The following is a 17033-nucleotide window of genomic DNA, read 5'->3' as shown; positions in this document are numbered from 1 at the left end:
AGGCTTATTGCACATTTGTGAAATACTTTTATTTTCACTGTGTTTGCTCTTTAAGAATCTGGTTTGGAAGTTTTTGTTTTATCCATTTTATTTATAGTGTTTTAGGGATGTATTTGCTTGTCTTTCTTGTATCTAATTCTGCTATTATCACTAGTATATGTAAGTCCCTAGTTATTTGGGTAATCTCTCTGGAGTATAGTGTGAATCATTTACAGTTGTGTCATGGTATGTGTTTGCATGTTATCTGGGCTGTGTAGAGTGTGATTCTGTAGGTATGATCTACAGAGCCACACTACTCGAGAGGTTTCTCCTCTCGCCCCTTATTGGTTTGTTCACTCAGATCCCTCCCTTCTAAGTTCATGTCTTCATTTCTTCTTCTTTTTTTTCTGCTCTGTGAACAGACAGCATACCTTTACAGTTCTCTCTCCATCTTTCCTCATTCAAAAATGATCAGTGGAATTGTTATAAGCATAAATTTCAATAGCACATTTAAAAGTATATGCAAAAAGTATATATTTTGTCTAAGGTTCTATTTTAGCTTCATTCCTTCCACAGTGTTGATGCTATATTTGTAATTCTCATTTAATAGGAAATACATTTTAGTTTCCATTGTGACTATAATTTGGAGGCATTCTTTTCTTTTCTTTTCTTTTCTTTTCTTTTCTTTTCTTTTCTTTTTTTCCTTTCCTTTCCCTTTCCTCTCCTTTTCTTTTTTTTGGTTGCCAACATTTTAAAATTTCTTTCTGTTGTTAATCTCTAGTTTTTCCTTGATGAATGAATTACCTAATGTACAGCAGGCTGAAGCAGGAAGTAGTAAATAGCATAAAATATTTGATCACATCTCTGCCTTGGTAACTTTAATAAAGTGTAATGGCTTTGGGAACTGAACTTCATCTAAATTAAAGGCCTTCAACTTGAAAAAAAAAAAGAAAGCAAATGACTATACTAATAGATGGAAATGCTTGTTTATTTTTATATAAAGAATAATGAATTTTTCCATAAAGAATTTTTACTGTTTGGTGGATGCTAATACTATATGACATAATCTTCATCCATTAGTGAGTTATTGATCTTTTATAACCACTAGTGCTAGGAATACTATTTCACATAAGTATTTAGTATATGACTGAACTGTGTTCAGGGCTGTTTCAGGAATTAATTGGAAATACTGGTCAGGCCCAAGCAAAGAATGATTTACTAATTTGTGTGTGTGTGTGTGTGTGTGTGTGTGTGTGTGTGAAATGTAAGTATCTTAAAATAACTTTTAAAGTAAAACATTCTAACACAATACAATCTAAAGGTGTACTAACTTGAAGCATATTCTAACACAGTACAGTCTAAAGGTGCACTATCTAACTTGATACATGCTAAGGAATGACCATACGAAATAATCCAGTCATTGTTTTCATAATTAAACCATGTTTCTATAAGAGCAGAAAACTTTGTATTATAACAGAAACACTGCTTGGTAGTACATAGTAATAACAAGTCTGACCTCAAATATTTTAGGCATTGTTGATTGGTATTGGGTAGTGTATTAGTCAGGGTTCTCTAGAGTCACAGAACTTACGGATATGCTCTAGATAGTAAAGGAATTTATTCATGACTTACAGTCTGCAGTCCAATTCCCAACAATGGTTCAGTAGTAGCTGTGAATGGAAGTCCAAGGATCTAGCAGTTGCTTAGTCCCACATGGCAAGAAGGCAAAAGAGCGAGAACCAGACTTCCTTCTTCCAATGTCCTTATATGGTCTCCAGCAGAAGGTGTAGCCCAGATTCAAGGTGTGTGCCACCACACCTTTAATCCCAGATGACCTTGAACTCGGAGATCTCCCTGTCTTCTGGATTCAATCACCACTGTGTCTCAAGATCTCCATACCAAGATCCAGATCAGAAACTTCTATCTCCCAGCATCCAGATTAGGGTCACTGGTGAGCCTTCCAATTCTGGATTGTAGTTCATTCCAAATATAGTCAAGTTAACAACCAGGAATAGCCACTACAGGTAGCATCATTATATGTATATATAGTACAAAGTGTGTTCAGAACTAAGGCTGAAGTGTAGATTTGAGATACAACACAGGGGATTAATGCCAGAAAGATCTGGGATTCATAATGTGTTTGATATTGAACTAGGTTTTGTTTGCTGTGTGCTCAGAAGCCTTTTAACTATAGTCTTTTGTTTATTTGTTGTTTTTTCTGGTTTTGCATTTCTTAGGATCAATTATGTTCACTCATGTACTAAGGTTATAGCATACAGTAAGATGCTGCTGTAGACCAGGCTTTAACAGACGATGGCACAAGTAGCAAACCTAGTCTAGTCTAGTTCCTGTTTTTGTGTAGCCCATGAGCTAAGACTGGATTTTACAGTTTTTTTTTTTTTTTTTTTTTTTGANACNGGGTTTCTCTGTGTAGTCCTGGCTGTCCTGGAACTCACTCTGTAGACCAGGCTGGCCTCGAACTCAGAAATCTGCCTGCCTCTGCCTCCCAAGTGCTGGGATTAAAGGCGTGCACCACTACTGCCCAGCTTGGATTTTACAGTTTTAAAGCTGAAAAAAAAAAATGATGTTTTGTGATACAAAAAAATGACATAAAATATGAATTTAGGAATAAAATTTTACTCATAGTCACATTCATGTATCTCTGCTATCTATGGCTGTATTCATGCTGTGGTGATTAAAGTAGTTACTACAGAGATCTTATGGCCCACGAAGTAAATTATTTAACCCTTTGGTGTTTTACAGAAAATGTTTGCCTAGTATTACTTTAGATTGTATTTAGAGATTTTTAAATATAGTTTTCTTTAATATATAAAATTAAATAAAAGATTGAAACCTTTTATTCTGTAAATTTGGATTCATCAAAACTTGGCATTTGAGTTAGAAGGAACTAAAGAAACAGTTTTAAGTGAGAGTTTTAAAATTTTAATTAATTTCTGTTTTGTTAGGAAACAGAATTACTAATAAGCTTATAGAGAAACTAAGGACATACAATAGCAAATTTTGTAGGCTCAGTTTTTCCATTACAGAAATATTTAATCTTCCTTAAGTAATGTAACAATTTTAAAATATAATATTAAAAGAATTTTATTTTTATTTTTTGTGTGTGAGTATTTTGCCTACATGTGTATATGAAAATACATTACATTCATACCCAGTATATGCAGAGGACAGAAGAAGGTATTGGCTTCCTTGGCAGTTGTGAACCAACCCGTGGGTGTTGGAAAATCCCTTGGTCCTCTGTAAGATCAGCAAATGTGTTAAGTGCTGAGCAGTCTTTTCAGCCCCTGACTGTATTTAAGATGGAGCCTACGTTTCTATTTTACAGATTAGCTTTTTTATCTGACTTCTTTATTTGGAGATAGCCTTCCTGCCTACAAATGATCTAGTTAAAGTTTTTTCTCTTTTCTTGTTTTCTTTTTTGCTTTAGAGAAAGGATTTTTATTTTTTGCATAGGCCTTGGGTCACAAGTCCAAGATCAATGTTGTCTCCTCTATGAGCCCTAATCTCTTATTTTTGCTCTTTTTTTATTAAAATTTTCTATATAATATATTTTGATCATATTTTCCTCTCTCAATTCCTTTAAAATCTACCCCCACCAACTTCATCCCCCCTTTATGTTCTTTGTGTCAAAACAAAACAAATAAAACCAATGAGATAAAAAATAGCAAGACAAAAAGTACCCGTAGGTGCTTTGCACATGCACATGCACATGCACGCACGCACGCACGCATGCACGCACACACGCACGCACACACGAGAAAAACCCATGGGGTCCATTTTGTGTTGGCCAAATACTCATAGCCATGGAGACTGCCCTGGAGTGTGGTTGATATGTCCAGTGACATCTCATTGGAAAAAGTGGATTTTTTCTTTTCCAAGCAAGTATGAACTGCAGATAGGTTCTCTGTTAGGGATGAACTTTGTGTGACTACTTCCCCTTCTCAGTGAGGTGATTTTAACATTTGAACCTGCATAGGTCATCTGCGTGTTGCCATAGTCTTTGTAAGTTCAAATGTATATCAGCCCTGCTATATCTGGAGGATGCTTTTTCCCTGGAGTCATTTCACTATCTCTGGCTCCTGCCGTCTCTTATCACCTTCTTTTCAGCATAGATTCTGAGTCTTAAGGGGAATTGTTTTTGATGAAGACTTCCCATGTAGGGCTAAGTGCTCCAAAGTCTCTTATCCTCTGCATATTGGTCAGTTGTGGATCTGAGTTAATTACCTTCTACTATAAGGAGCTTCTCTGAAGATTGAGTGATATTCTGATCTGTGGGTGTCCTAGTCACTGTTCTATTGCTCCTTAGTGTAGCGCACTTCCTCATGGACTACACTTTCTACCTCCCCTCTAAGAGCCTACTTTGCCTTGAGGAAACTGTTGGTGGGTCCTGAGGAACCTCAGTATTGTCTTGCCTAGCATTTTCTTCAGAAAAGTGGCTGGTTTATCAGACAATGGAAGATTAATTTCATCATGTGAAAGAGGCTCAAGGGGTGGGGCTGAGAGTACTACTTCCCTAGGTTAGGTAAATCTTTGAGGATTTGAGGATTCCCCACCGCAAGCTGTAGGATCCCATTCTTTGCCAATAAATGCCCTTACACTTTAACTGCTGACACCTCTGAGGCTGGGACTTGAATTTTTGCTGTAATTCTGCCAACTTTATAATGAGGACGTTGGTTTGATTTTCTGCAACTTGAGCTCCATGGCTGCTGAAGAGAAGGCTCTCTTCAAGGGCACACTTAGAACCCTTTAGAGTGTTTATTCACATATGCAGCCATTCAGTTTTACCGCAGAGATTATTCTTTTTCTTTATCAATTCATCCAGAGATGCTACGAGCAATGAACCAGCAAAATAATTTTATATCCCCTGAGACTGTAGAAATTTTCATATACCAGGTCTACTAATCCATTGCCAGTCACAAGTGGCAGATCAAGATAATCAAAGGCATTTACTTCTTTAAGTTTGAAATATAGTTTCCACCGTGGGCCTTCCATATTCTTCCAGCTCCCAGCAGAGAGAGTCAGAAGAAGTTTCAGTAGTTGAAGGTGTTGGTGAATTAGAAAATGCTGGCAAATAATTAAGCCAATTCCAGATACTAAAAAGATTCATTCTTATACTTCTGCTCCTTCAGAACTACTCCAGGTAGCAACTTCTCTATTAGTCAGGGTCTAGAGTCACAGAACTTGTGGAATGTTTATATATTAAGAGGGTTTATTGTAATGACTTACAGTCTGCAGTCCAATTAATCCAGCAGTGAACACCTTAGAATGGGAAGTCCAAGAATCTAGTTGTTGCTCAGTCCCATGAAGCTAATTGCATCTTTTGTATAAGCTGGAATCCTAAAGAAGTAGGTTCCAACATATGTGCTGGCAAGTAAGTGCAAGCAGGCGAAGGTGAATGAGTCTTCCTTATTCCATTATCCTATCCTTATGTAGTCCTCCAGCAGAAGGTATGGTCCAGATTAAAGATATGTACCACCACACCTGAGTTTGGAACTTGCTCTGTCCCAGGCTGGTCTTGAACTCAGAGATCTGCTTGCCTCAGTAGCCTTTATTACCTTGTCTGAACCTAAGCTTTTCGTGCCACTATGCCTCAAGATCTGGATCAAAAGCATGTGTCATCCCATGTCAAGATTTGGATCACAGGTGTGTTCTCCATTTCTGGATTGTAGTTCATTCCAGATGTAGTCAAGTTGACAACCAGGAGTAGCCATCACAATGACCAAGGCAACTTTTGTAAACAAAAGCATTTAATTGCGGGCTTACTTACAGTTCCATTGGCTTAGTCTATTATCATCATGGCAGGTGTCGTCATGGCATGTAGCATAGTGGCACACTCAGTGCTGGAGCAGTAGCTGAAAGTCACATCCTGATCCACAGACTGAGAGTGAGCCTGGCTCTGGCATGGGCTTTTGAAACCTCAAAGCATAGTGGACCCTGTAACACACTGTCTATGTATGACAAGTCCACACCTCCTAATCCTGACTACCATTCCCTTGGTGATTAAGCATTCAAACTTATGCCACAGCTTCCATCATAATAGTTATAAGATCTTAAGAACTTGTCTTCAACATCTGTGATCCTTATTGTGATTGTCTTTATCTCCTCTTCCTCCTTATTCATTTCCTCTACCTCCCCCTTTTCTATCTTTAAGTCATTTAATTACATTCATTTGTTAGTTCTTTTTCTGTATCCCCCCCCTCTCTCTCTCTCTCTCTCTCTCTCTGTGTGTGTGTGTGTGTGTGTGTGTGTGTGTGTGTAATCAGAGAACAACCTGTGGAAATTGGTTCTCTCCTTTTACCATATGGGACCCAAGGAATTTAACTCAGGTCACTGAGCCATCTCACTAGTCCCTCCTTTTCTATTTTTGTTTTATTTTGAGACGGTGTCTCTCTGTTTAGCACACGGTGCTAATTCTAATTTCTAATTCTCCTGCTTTATCCTAACAAGAACTGTAAATGCTGGGATTATAGGCAGAGAATCACCATGCAGGTCACCTTTTGTTTTTATTAGAGTAATGACAATCTCTTATAAGACAGATAAATTGTTCTTTTCACTTAAGTCTCTGCTGTCCTCCAGAGCAAAAACTGTCATTTATTTATTTATTTATTTATTTATTTATTATTTATTTTTGTTTTTTTTTTTTCGAGACAGGGTTTCTCTGTGTAGCCCTGGCTGTCCTGGAACTCACTCTGTAGACCAGGCTGGCCTCGAACTCAGAAATTCGCCTGCCTCTGCCTCCCGAGTGCTGGGATTAAAGGCGTGCGCCACCACGCCCGGCTAACTGTCTTTTATTTTATGTCTTTGCTACCTAGGAATGTATTTCTCATCATAGTAGGCATTCAGAATGTGAAGTTTTATAAAAGTGAAAAGTTTGGCTAGGCCCTTATTCCTCCCACTCTCTTCTTTGCTATGTTGAGGGAGGACAGGGAGAAAGGGTTTTTTTCTCTTAAGTTACTCAGAGGGCTCCTTCTCCTTAATGCAAAAACAGGTCCGGTGTTGAGGCGCTGAGAATAGTTGCTAAGGATATGAGCTCAAATTTCCTTTCCTTTCCTCTTCTCTCCTCCCCTCCCCTCCCTTCTTAGCCTTGATTTTTATTTTTGGGTATGAATGCTCTGCCTACCCAATACCTGTGTGTCATTTGTATCTAGTGCCTGTTGAGACCAGAAGATGCTATCCAATTCCCTAGGACTGGAGCTACTGGTGGTGTAAGTTGCCATGTGGGTGCTGAGAATTCAACTCTAGTCCTCTTAACCACTGAACCATTTCTCCAGCCCCTCAATATTTTCTTTATATTAATAGTAATTTAATAAAAAGTTACTTGAACTTTCTTCATTGCAGCCTTCACTAGTGTAAAGAACACGTTTTTGGATGTTTATTAGCATACCCACTGATGAAAAAATATTAGTTCTTTTAAATTTACATTTACTCTGTGTGTGTGTATACATATGTGTGCATGTGTGCGCAGGTATGCTTCAACATACATGTAAATTTCAGAGACAGCTAGCCTGACACCAAATGACTTTCACAGATTGAACTCAGGTTGACAGATTTAGTGGCAACCTACCCTCTTCCATGAGCATCTGATGGGTCTTGAAAGAAGGTTTTCTTTTTAAAACTTTATTTAATACATTAATTACTTTAGTTTGATAAAAAGCTTTATAGAATCCCTTTGGGAATTACTGTCCATTGTTGTCTTTTTAAAAGCTACTGTAAACAACCACCAAACCCAGACAGTATTGCATATGCCAGCAAGATTTTGCTGACAGGACCCTGATATGATTGTCTCTTGTGAGGCTATGCCAGTGCCTGGCAAATACAGAAGTGGATGCTCACAGTCATCTATTGGATGGAACACAGGGCCCCCAATGAAGGAGCTAGAGAAAGTACCCAAGGAGCTAAAGGGGTCTGCAACCCTATAGGTGGAACAACAATATGAACTAACCAGTACCCCTAGAGCTCATGTCTCTAGCTGCATATGTAGCAGAAGATGGCCTAGTCGGTCATCATTGGGAGGAGAGGCCCTTGGTCTTGCGAAGATCATATGCCCCATACAGGGGAAGGCCAGGACCAGGAAGCTGGAGTGGGTGGGTTGGGGAGCAGGGCGGGGAGAGGGTGTAAGGGAGTTTGGGGATAGCATTTGAAATGTAAATGAAGAAAGTATCTAATAAAACAAAGCTACTGTAATACTAACTAAATAAATATACTATGTGTATTTAGAGTATATTGCTTTATCGAAGCTATAAGAAATATGCAAGTGTCTAATAAAAAAGTGTCTATTTCACTGATTTTGTATGTCTTGATGTAAATATTCATAATGTTTGTACCTTTTATTTTTAGGAATAAGAAAATTTTAAATAAGAAGAAATTGAAGCGAAAACAGAAAAGCAAATCAAAAGTAAAGACAAGAAGCAAGGTAAAGTTGCTAGCAACTTGATGACATAGGAATTGAAGCAAAAGTTAAAAAAAAAACAAAACTAAACATAGGAATATAATTAGCAAATTATTCTGTTCCGTGTGCTCAATTCATTTTGTATATGCCTCTTTTTAAAAGTATTTTTGAAAAATTTAAACATGTCTACAGTGTGTTTTGATCTTATTTATTTATACAACCACCATCCAGTTATTCCAAAGACCCAGCAACCCTGGATCTATTTGCATTCTTCTACATGTTGAAATACTGTTAGACCACCACCATTTGTTGAAGGTGCTTTCTTTTTTTCCACTGTGTATTTCTAGCTTCTTTATCCAAAGGTATCCATAGGTGTGTGGGTTTACTTCTGGGTCTTTGATTTGATTCCATTGATCAACCTGTTTTTATGCCAATACAACGTGGTTTTTACTGTAATAGTACTGTAGAATAGCTTGAAATCAGGGATGGTGATACCTCTACAACTTCTTTTGTTGTTCAGAATTGGTTTACTTATTAGGTAGTTGGTTGTTTGCTGTTGTTTTTGTTTTTTTATATGAAGTTGAATATTGCCCTATCAAGGTCTATAAAGAATTGTGTGGAATTTTGATGGGGATTGTGTTGAATCTATAGATTGCTTTTGGTAAGATGGCCACTTTTACTATATTAATTCTACTGAGCATGGGAGTTTTTTTTTTTTTTTTTTTACATCTTTTGATACTTTTTCAAGTTTCTTTCTTCAAAGACTTGGAAGTTCTTGCCATATAGCTCTTGTTTGGATAGAGTTACAATGCGACATTTTATTTATATTATTTATGATTGTTATAAAGGGTGTTGTTTCCTTGGTGTTCTTCCCTCGGTCCATTTGTCACTTATAGGAGGGCCACCTCACTGACAGTGTTTATCAGGTGTAGGAGTTCTTTGCTAGAGTTTTTGGGGTCACTTATCCATACTATCATATCATCTGTGAGTAGGGATACTTTGATTTCTTCCTTTCCCGTTTGTATCCTATTGATCCCCTAATTGCTCTAGCTACAACTTCTAGTACTATATTGAAGAAATATGAAGAGAGTGGGCAGTCTTGCCTTGTTCCTGATTATAGTGCAATTGCTTTGAGTTTCACTATATTTAATTTGATGTTGGCTATTGGCTTGCTGTAAACTGCCTTTATTGTTTAGGCATGTGCCTTATATTCCTGATATCTCCTAGACTTTTATCATGAACTGGTGTTGAATTTTGTCAAAGGCTTTTTCAGCATCTAATGAGATGATTGTGCCCCTTTTTTTTCTTTCAGTTTGTTTATATGGTAGATTACACTGACAGGTTTTTTATATGTTGAACCATCCCTACATTGCTGAGATTAAGCCTACTTGATCATGGTGGATGATCTTTTTGATGTATTCTTGGATTTGGTTTGAGTATTCTTTGCATCTGTATTCATAAGGGAAATTGGTTTGTAATTCTCTTTGTTGAATCTTTGTGTGGTTTGAGTATCAGAGTAACGGAGGCCTTATAAAATGACTTTGGCAGTGTTTTTTTCTGTTTCTCCTTTGTGGAATAATTCAAGGTGTATTGGACTTAGCTCTTCCTTGAAAGTTTGGTAGAATTCAGACTTTCAGTGCTAAATCCATCTGACCCTGGGTGGGTGGGTAGATAGGTAGATAGGTAGGTAGGTATATATGTATTGTTTAGGAGACTTTTAATGACTGCTTCTATTTCCTTAGGGGTTTTAGGTCTACTTAAATTGTTTATCTGAACTGGATTTAACTTTCATAAGTGGTATCTATGAGAAAATTATTTAGAAATTTTTTAGAAAATTTCTTTTAGATTTTTCCAGTTTTGTGGACTACATGTTTTTAAAATATGAACTAATGATTCTTTTGACTTCCTCAGTCTCTGTTGTTTTCATTTCTGATTTTACTAGTTTGGATATTATCTCCCAATCCTTTAGTTTGGATAAAGATTTGTCTATCTTGGTTTTTGTTGTTGTTTTTGTTTTTGTTGTTTTGTTTTTTCAAAAAACCTATCTCTTTGTTTCATTGATTCTTTGAATTGATTTCTTTGCTTCTATTTTATTGATTTCAGTCCTCAGTTTTATTATTTCTTCTATCTACTCTTGGGTATGCCAGCTTCATTTTTTTTTTTTCCCGACATAAGTACATAAGTTACTAGTGTAAGTTCATTCCTTTTTTTTTTTTTTTTTTTAAATGTAGGCATTTAGTGCTGTGACCTTTCCTTTTATCATGGCTTCATTGTGTCCCACATGTCTGGGTATGTTGTGTATTCATTTTCATTGAATTCTAGAAAGTCTTTAATTTGTTTATTTCTATCCTGGCTTGATTTTTATTCAGTAGAGACTTGTTCAATTTTCATGAGTTTGTGTAACTTTTCTGCTGTTTCTGTTGTTGTTGACATCCAGCTTTAAATCTGTAGTGTTCTGATAGAATACAGGGGGTTATTTCAATTTTCTCATCTGTTGAGACTTGCTTTGTGACTGAGTATGTGGTCAGTTTTGGGGATGAGGTACAGAAAAGAAGGTCTCTTTTTCTCTGAGTTTCTTCTTGTGTTTGGGTGAAGTGCTCTGAAGATAGCTAGTATGTCCATTTGGTTTATAATGTCAGTTAGTTCCAGCATTTCTCTATTTAGGTTTTTGTCTGGGTGATTTATTAGTGTGAATGTGCTAGTAAAGTCTCTCTCTCACTATCAGCGTGTGAGGGTCAATATATGGTTTAAGCTGTGGTAGTGTTTCTTTTACAAACTTTGATGCCCTTGTTTTAGAAAATTAGATGTTAAGAATTGAAATGTCATCTTGGGGTTTTCCTTGATAAATGTGTAGTGTCCTTCCACATCTCTTTTATTTAGTTTTTTGTTGGAAGTCTATTTAGTTAGATATTAAAATGGCTACACCAGCTTGCTTCTTAGGTCAAGCTGGAGTATCTTGCTTGCAGTATCTTTTTCCATCCTTTACCCTCAATGATAGATATCCTTGATATTGAGGTGTGTTTCTTGAATGCAGCGGAAGAATGGATCCTGTTTTTATGTCTAGGCTTTGTCTTTTTTATTGGATAATTAAGATCATTGATATTGAGAAATATCAATGATTGTTGATTCCTGTTACTGTGGTAATGGTGGTGGTGGTGGTGGTGGTGTGTGTGTGTGTGTATTCGTCTTTTAATTTTGCTGGTGTGAGTTTATTTTATGTTTTTCTGGGTATAGCTAGCCTTCTTAGTTTGGAGTTTTTCTTTTAACACCTTCTTTAGGACTAGGTGTGTAGGTAGATATTGTTTAAATTTGTCTTTATCATGGAATATCCTATTTTCATCTATGGTGATTGATAGTTTTGCTGAGTATAGTTGTCTCGGCTGGTTTCAATGGCCTCATAGAATCTGTAGCACATTTATCCATGACCTTCTAGCTTTTAGAATCTCTGTTGAGAAGTCAGGTGTAATTCTGATAGGTCTGCCTTTATATGTCAATAGCTCTTTTTCCATTGCAGCTTTTCCTTTTCTTTCTTTGTCCTGTACGTTTAATGTTTTGATTATTGTGTGGTAAGAGGACTTTCTTTCTTGGTTCAATCTATTTGGTGTTTTGTATGCTTCTACTACCTTTATAGGCTTATGCTTCTTTAGGTTAGGGTAATTTTCTTCCATGATTTTGTTGAATATCATTTTTCTGGAACTTTGAGCTGGGATTCTTCTTCTTTTTTTTTTTTTTTTTTTTTTTTTTTTTGGTTTTTCGAGACAGGGTTTCTCTATATAGCCCTGGCTGTCCTGGAACTCACTTGGTAGACCAGGCTGGCCTCGAACTCAGAAATCCGCCTGCCTCTGCCTCCCGAGTGCTGGGATTAAAGGCCTGCACCACCAGGCCCGGCTGGGATTCTTCTTTTATTTCTATTCTTAGGTTTGGTTTTTTCATAGTGTCCCAGATTGCCTGGATGTTTTGTGTCAGGAATTTTTTAGATTTAATATTTTCTTTGACCAATGCATCCATTTCTTCTATCATCTCTTTAATGTCTGCAATTATCTCTTCCATTTCTTGTATTCTCTTGTTGAAGCTTGCCTCTGTAGTTCTTATTTGAATACCTAGATTTTTCATTTCTAGAATTTGTTTGTTTTTATTTATTACTTCTATTTCCATTTTCAGTTTTGTTTCCTTCAACAGTTTGTTTGAGTTTTCTTGACTTTCTTTAAGGGATTTATTTATTTCCTGCAATTGTTTGTGTTTTCCTGTATTTCTCTAAAGGATTTATTCATCTCCTCTTTAAGGACCTTTATCATCTTCATATAGTTATTTTAAGGTATTTTTCTTGTACTTCAGCTATGGTGTAATATTCAGGGCCTACTTTGGTAGGATAGCTGTGTTCTAGTGGAGACATGTTGCCCTGGCTGTTGTTGTCCAGCTGTCCAGCTCTTTACTGACCAAGCCATCTCCTCAGACCTTGGTTTCTTAAGATTTACATATGCTTATTAGTGTGCATCTAATACTGTGTGATATGACTGCCTCTGTGACTTATCATTGTCAGGATGTGGAACAGTTTCATCTTAGGATTGCTACCCTTTTACCACCCTCATAACCATTCATGTCATTTCTCTCTTTGGTTGGTGGTTTAGTCTCTGGGAGCTCTTGGGGGTGGGGTGGGGGTCTGGTTGGTTGATATTGTTGTTATTCCTGAAGGTTACAAACTCCTTCAGCTCCTTTAGTACTTTTTCTAACTCTTCCATTGGGGATCCCAGCTCAGTCCAATGGGTGGCTGCCAGCATCCACCTTTGTATTTGTCAGGCTCTGGCAGAGCCTCTCAGGAGACAGCTATATCAGGCTTCTGTCAGCAAGCACTTCTTGGCATCCACCCTAGTGTCTGGGTTTGGTGACTATATGTGGGATGGATCCCCAGGTGGGGCAGTCTCTGCATGGCGTTTCCTTCGATCTCTGCTCCACACTTTGTCTCCATATTTTCTCCCTTGAGTATTTTTCCCCCCTTTTAAGAAGGATTGAAGCATCCACACTTTGGTCTTCCTTATTCTTGAGCTTCATGTGGCCTGTGAATTGTACCTTGGGTATTCTGAGCTTTTGCGTTAATATGCACTTATCAGTGAGTGGAAACCATGTGTGTTCTTTTGTAACTGGGTTACCTTGCTCAGAATGATATTTTCTTTCTTTTTTTTTTTTTCAAAATTTTATTAGATATTTTTTTCATTTACATTTCAAGTGCTATCCTGAAAGTCCCCTATACCCTCCCCACACCTGTTCCCCTACTAACCCACTCCCACTTCTTAACCCTGGCTTTCCCCTGTACTGGAAAAAATAAAGTTTGCAAGACCAAGGGCCTCTCTTCCCAATGATGGCTGACTAAGCCATCTTCTGCTACATATGCAGCTAGAGACAGGAGCTCTGGGGGTGCTGGTTAGTTCATATTGTTGTTCCACCTATAGGGTTGCAGACCCCTTTAGCTCCTTGGGTACTTTCTCTAGCTCCTCCATTGGGGGCCCTGTGTTCCATCTAATAGATGACTTTGAGCAGGATGATATTTTCTAATTTTACCCATTTGCCTAAGAATTTCATGAATTCATTGTTTTTAATAGCCGAGTAGTACTCCACTGTGTAAATGTACCACATTTTTTGTATCCATTCCTCTGTTGAGGGACATCTGGGTTCTTTCCAGCTTCTGGCTATTATAAACAAGGCTGCTGTGAACATAGTGGAGCATGTTTCCTTGTTATGTATTGGAGCATCTCCTGGGTATATGCCCAGGAGTGGTATTGCTGGGACCTCAGGTAGTACTATGTCCAATTTTCTGAGGAACCACCAGACTGATTTCCAGAGTGGTTGTACAAGCTTGCAATCCCAGCAGCAATAGAAAAATGTTCCTCTTTCTCCACATCCTTCCCAGCATCTGCTGTCACCTGAGTTTTTGACCTTAGCCATTCTGACTGGTGTGAGATGGAATCTCAGAGTTGTTTTGATTTGCATTTCCCTGATGACTAAGGATGTTGAACATTTTTTTAGGTGCTTCTCAGCACTTAGAGTTTCCTGATTACTATTGTGAAATTCTGTTCACAAGAATTTTATTGAATATTTTTGCATCAATATTCATAAGTGAAATTGGTCTGAAGTTCTCTTTCTTTGTTTGGGTCTTGTGTGGTTTAGGTATGAGTGTAATTGTGTCTTATTAGAACGAATTGGGTAGTGTTCCTTCTGTTTCTGTTTTATGGAATAGTTTAATGATTATGGCATTAGGTCTTCTTCGAAGGTCTGATAGAATTCTGTACTAAACCCATCTGGTACTGGGCTCTTTTTGGTTGGGAGACTTTTAATTACTGCTTCTGTTTTTTTAGGGGTTATGGGACTTTTTAGATGTTTTGTCTGATCCTGATTTAACTTTGGTACCTGGTACCCGATTAGAAAATTGTCTATTTCATCCAGATTTTCCAGTTTTGTTAAGTATAAATTTTGTAGTAGGATCTGATGAGTTTTTTAATTTTCTGTTTCTACTGCTATGTCTTCCTTTTCATTCTTAATTTGTTTGATACTGTCTCTGTGCCTTCTGGTTAGTCTAGCTAAGGGTTTTTCTACCTTGTTGATTTTCTCAAAGAACCAGCTCCTGGTTTGGTTGATTCTTTGTATAGTTCTTTTTGTTTCCACTTGGTTGATTTCAGCCCTGAGTCTGATTATTTCCTGCTCTCTACTCCTCTTGGGTGTATTTGCTTCTTTTTGTTCTAGAGCTTTCAGGTATGCTGTCAAGCTGCTAGTGTATGTTCTCTCTAGTTTCTTTTGGGAGGCACTCAGAACTATGAGTTTTCCTCTTAGGATTGCTTTCATTGTGTTCCATAAATTTGGGTATGTTCCTTCATTTTCCTTAAATTTTAAAAAGTCTTTAATTTCTTTGTTTATTTCTTCCTTGACCAAGTTATCATTGAGTAGAACATTGTTCAGCTTCCATATGTATGTGGGCTTTCTGGTCTTTTTGTTGTTGTTGTTGTTGTTTTTGTTTGTAATTGAAGACCAGCCTTAGTCCGTGATTATCTGATAGGATTATCTGTTGAGGCTTGTTTTGTGACTGATTATATGGTAACAAATTTTGGAAAAGGTACCATGAGGTGTTGAGAAAAAGGTATATTCTTTCATTTTACGATAAAATGTTCTACAGATATCTGTTAAATCCATTTGGTTCATAACTTCTGTTAGTTTCACTGTGTCTTTGTTAGTTTGTGTTTCCATGATCTGTCCATTGATGAGAATGGGGTGTTGAAGTCTCCCACTATTATTTTGTGAGGTGCAATATGTGCTTTGAGCTTTAGTAAAGTTTCTTTTGTGAATNTGGGTGCCTTTGCATTTGGAGCATAGATGTTCAGAATTGTTAGTTCATCTTGGTAGATTTTTCCTTTGATGAGTATGAAGTGTCCTTTCTTATCTTTTTTAGTAACTTTTGATTGAAAGTTGCTTTTATTCGATATTAGAATGGCTAATCCAGCTTGTTTCTTGGGACCATTTGCTTGGAAAAAAATTTTTTCCCAGCCTTTTAGTCTGAGGTAATGTCTGTTTTTGTCACTCAGGTACGTTTTCTGTATGTATCAAAATGCTGGGTTCTGTTCACATATCCAGTCTGTTAGTCTATGTCTTTTTATTGAGGAATTGAGTCCATTGATGTTAAGAGATACTAAGGAGAAGTTATTATTGTTTCCTGTTACTTTTGTTGTTACAGGTGGAATTATGTGTGTGTGGCTATCTTCTTTTGAGTTTGTTGAAAGAGGATTACTTTCTTGCTTTTTCCAGGGTGTAGCTTCCCTCCTTCTGTTGGTGTTTTCTATCTATTATCCATTGTAGGGCTGGATTTGTGGAAAGATACTGTGTAAATTTGTTTTTGTCATGGAGTATCTTGGTTTCTCCATCTACATTAATTGAGAGTTTTGCTGGGTATAGTAGCCTGGACTGGCATTTGTGTTCTTTTAGGGTCTGTATAACATCTGTCCAGGATCTTCTGGCTTTTAGAGTCTCTGGTGAGAAGTTTTGTGTAATTCTGATAGGTCTGCCTTTATATGTTACTTGGCCTTTTTCCCTTACTGCTTTCAATATTCTTTCTTTGTTTTGTGCATTTGTTGTTTTGATTATTATGTGACAGAAGGAATTTCTTTTCTGGTTCAGTCTGTTTAAAGTTCTGTAGGCTTCTTGTATGTTCATGAGCATCCCTTTCTTTAGATTAGGGAAGTTTTCTTCTATAATTTTGTTGAAGATATTTACCTGCCCTTTAAGTTGGGAATCTTCACTCTCTCTTCAGTCTATTATCCTTAGGTTTGGTCTTCTCATTGTGTCCTGGATTTTCTGGATGTTTTGCATTTCACATTTCCTTTGACTGTTGTGTCAATGTTTTCTATGGTATCTTCTGCCCCTGATATTCTCTCTTCTAGCTCTTATATTCTGTTGGTCATGCTTGCATCTGTGACTCCTGATCTAGGTTTTCTATCTCCAGGGCTGTCTCCCTTTGTGATTTCTTTATTGTTTCTATTTCCATTTTTAGATCCTCCATGGTTTTGTTCAATTTCTTCACCTATTTGGTAGTGTTTTCCTGTAATTATTTAAGGGATGTTTGTGTTTTCTCTTTAAAGGTTTCTACCTGTTTACCTGTGTTCTC

At 37.2% G+C, this 17033-nt stretch overlaps 1 protein-coding gene across 11 annotated transcripts in view; it reads left to right on the top strand.

Moving 5' to 3' along the window:
* Mycbp2 (MYC binding protein 2) overlaps nt 1–17033 on the top strand; it is a 230396-nt gene that overhangs the window by 15217 nt on the left and 198146 nt on the right. For all 11 annotated transcript variants that reach the window (XM_021203101.2, XM_029541562.1, XM_021203102.2 and 8 more), the window contains exon 2: nt 8338–8413. In XM_021203101.2, the coding sequence (XP_021058760.1) occupies nt 8338–8413 (76 nt within the window). The remainder of the gene's footprint in view (nt 1–8337; nt 8414–17033) is intronic.

This window comes from Mus pahari, chromosome 8, assembly GCF_900095145.1.
Source record: "Mus pahari chromosome 8, PAHARI_EIJ_v1.1, whole genome shotgun sequence".
Lineage (NCBI taxonomy): Eukaryota > Metazoa > Chordata > Mammalia > Rodentia > Muridae > Mus > Mus pahari.
Note: the sequence above shows the minus strand (reverse complement) of the source record. Positions and strands in the feature narration are given on the sequence as shown.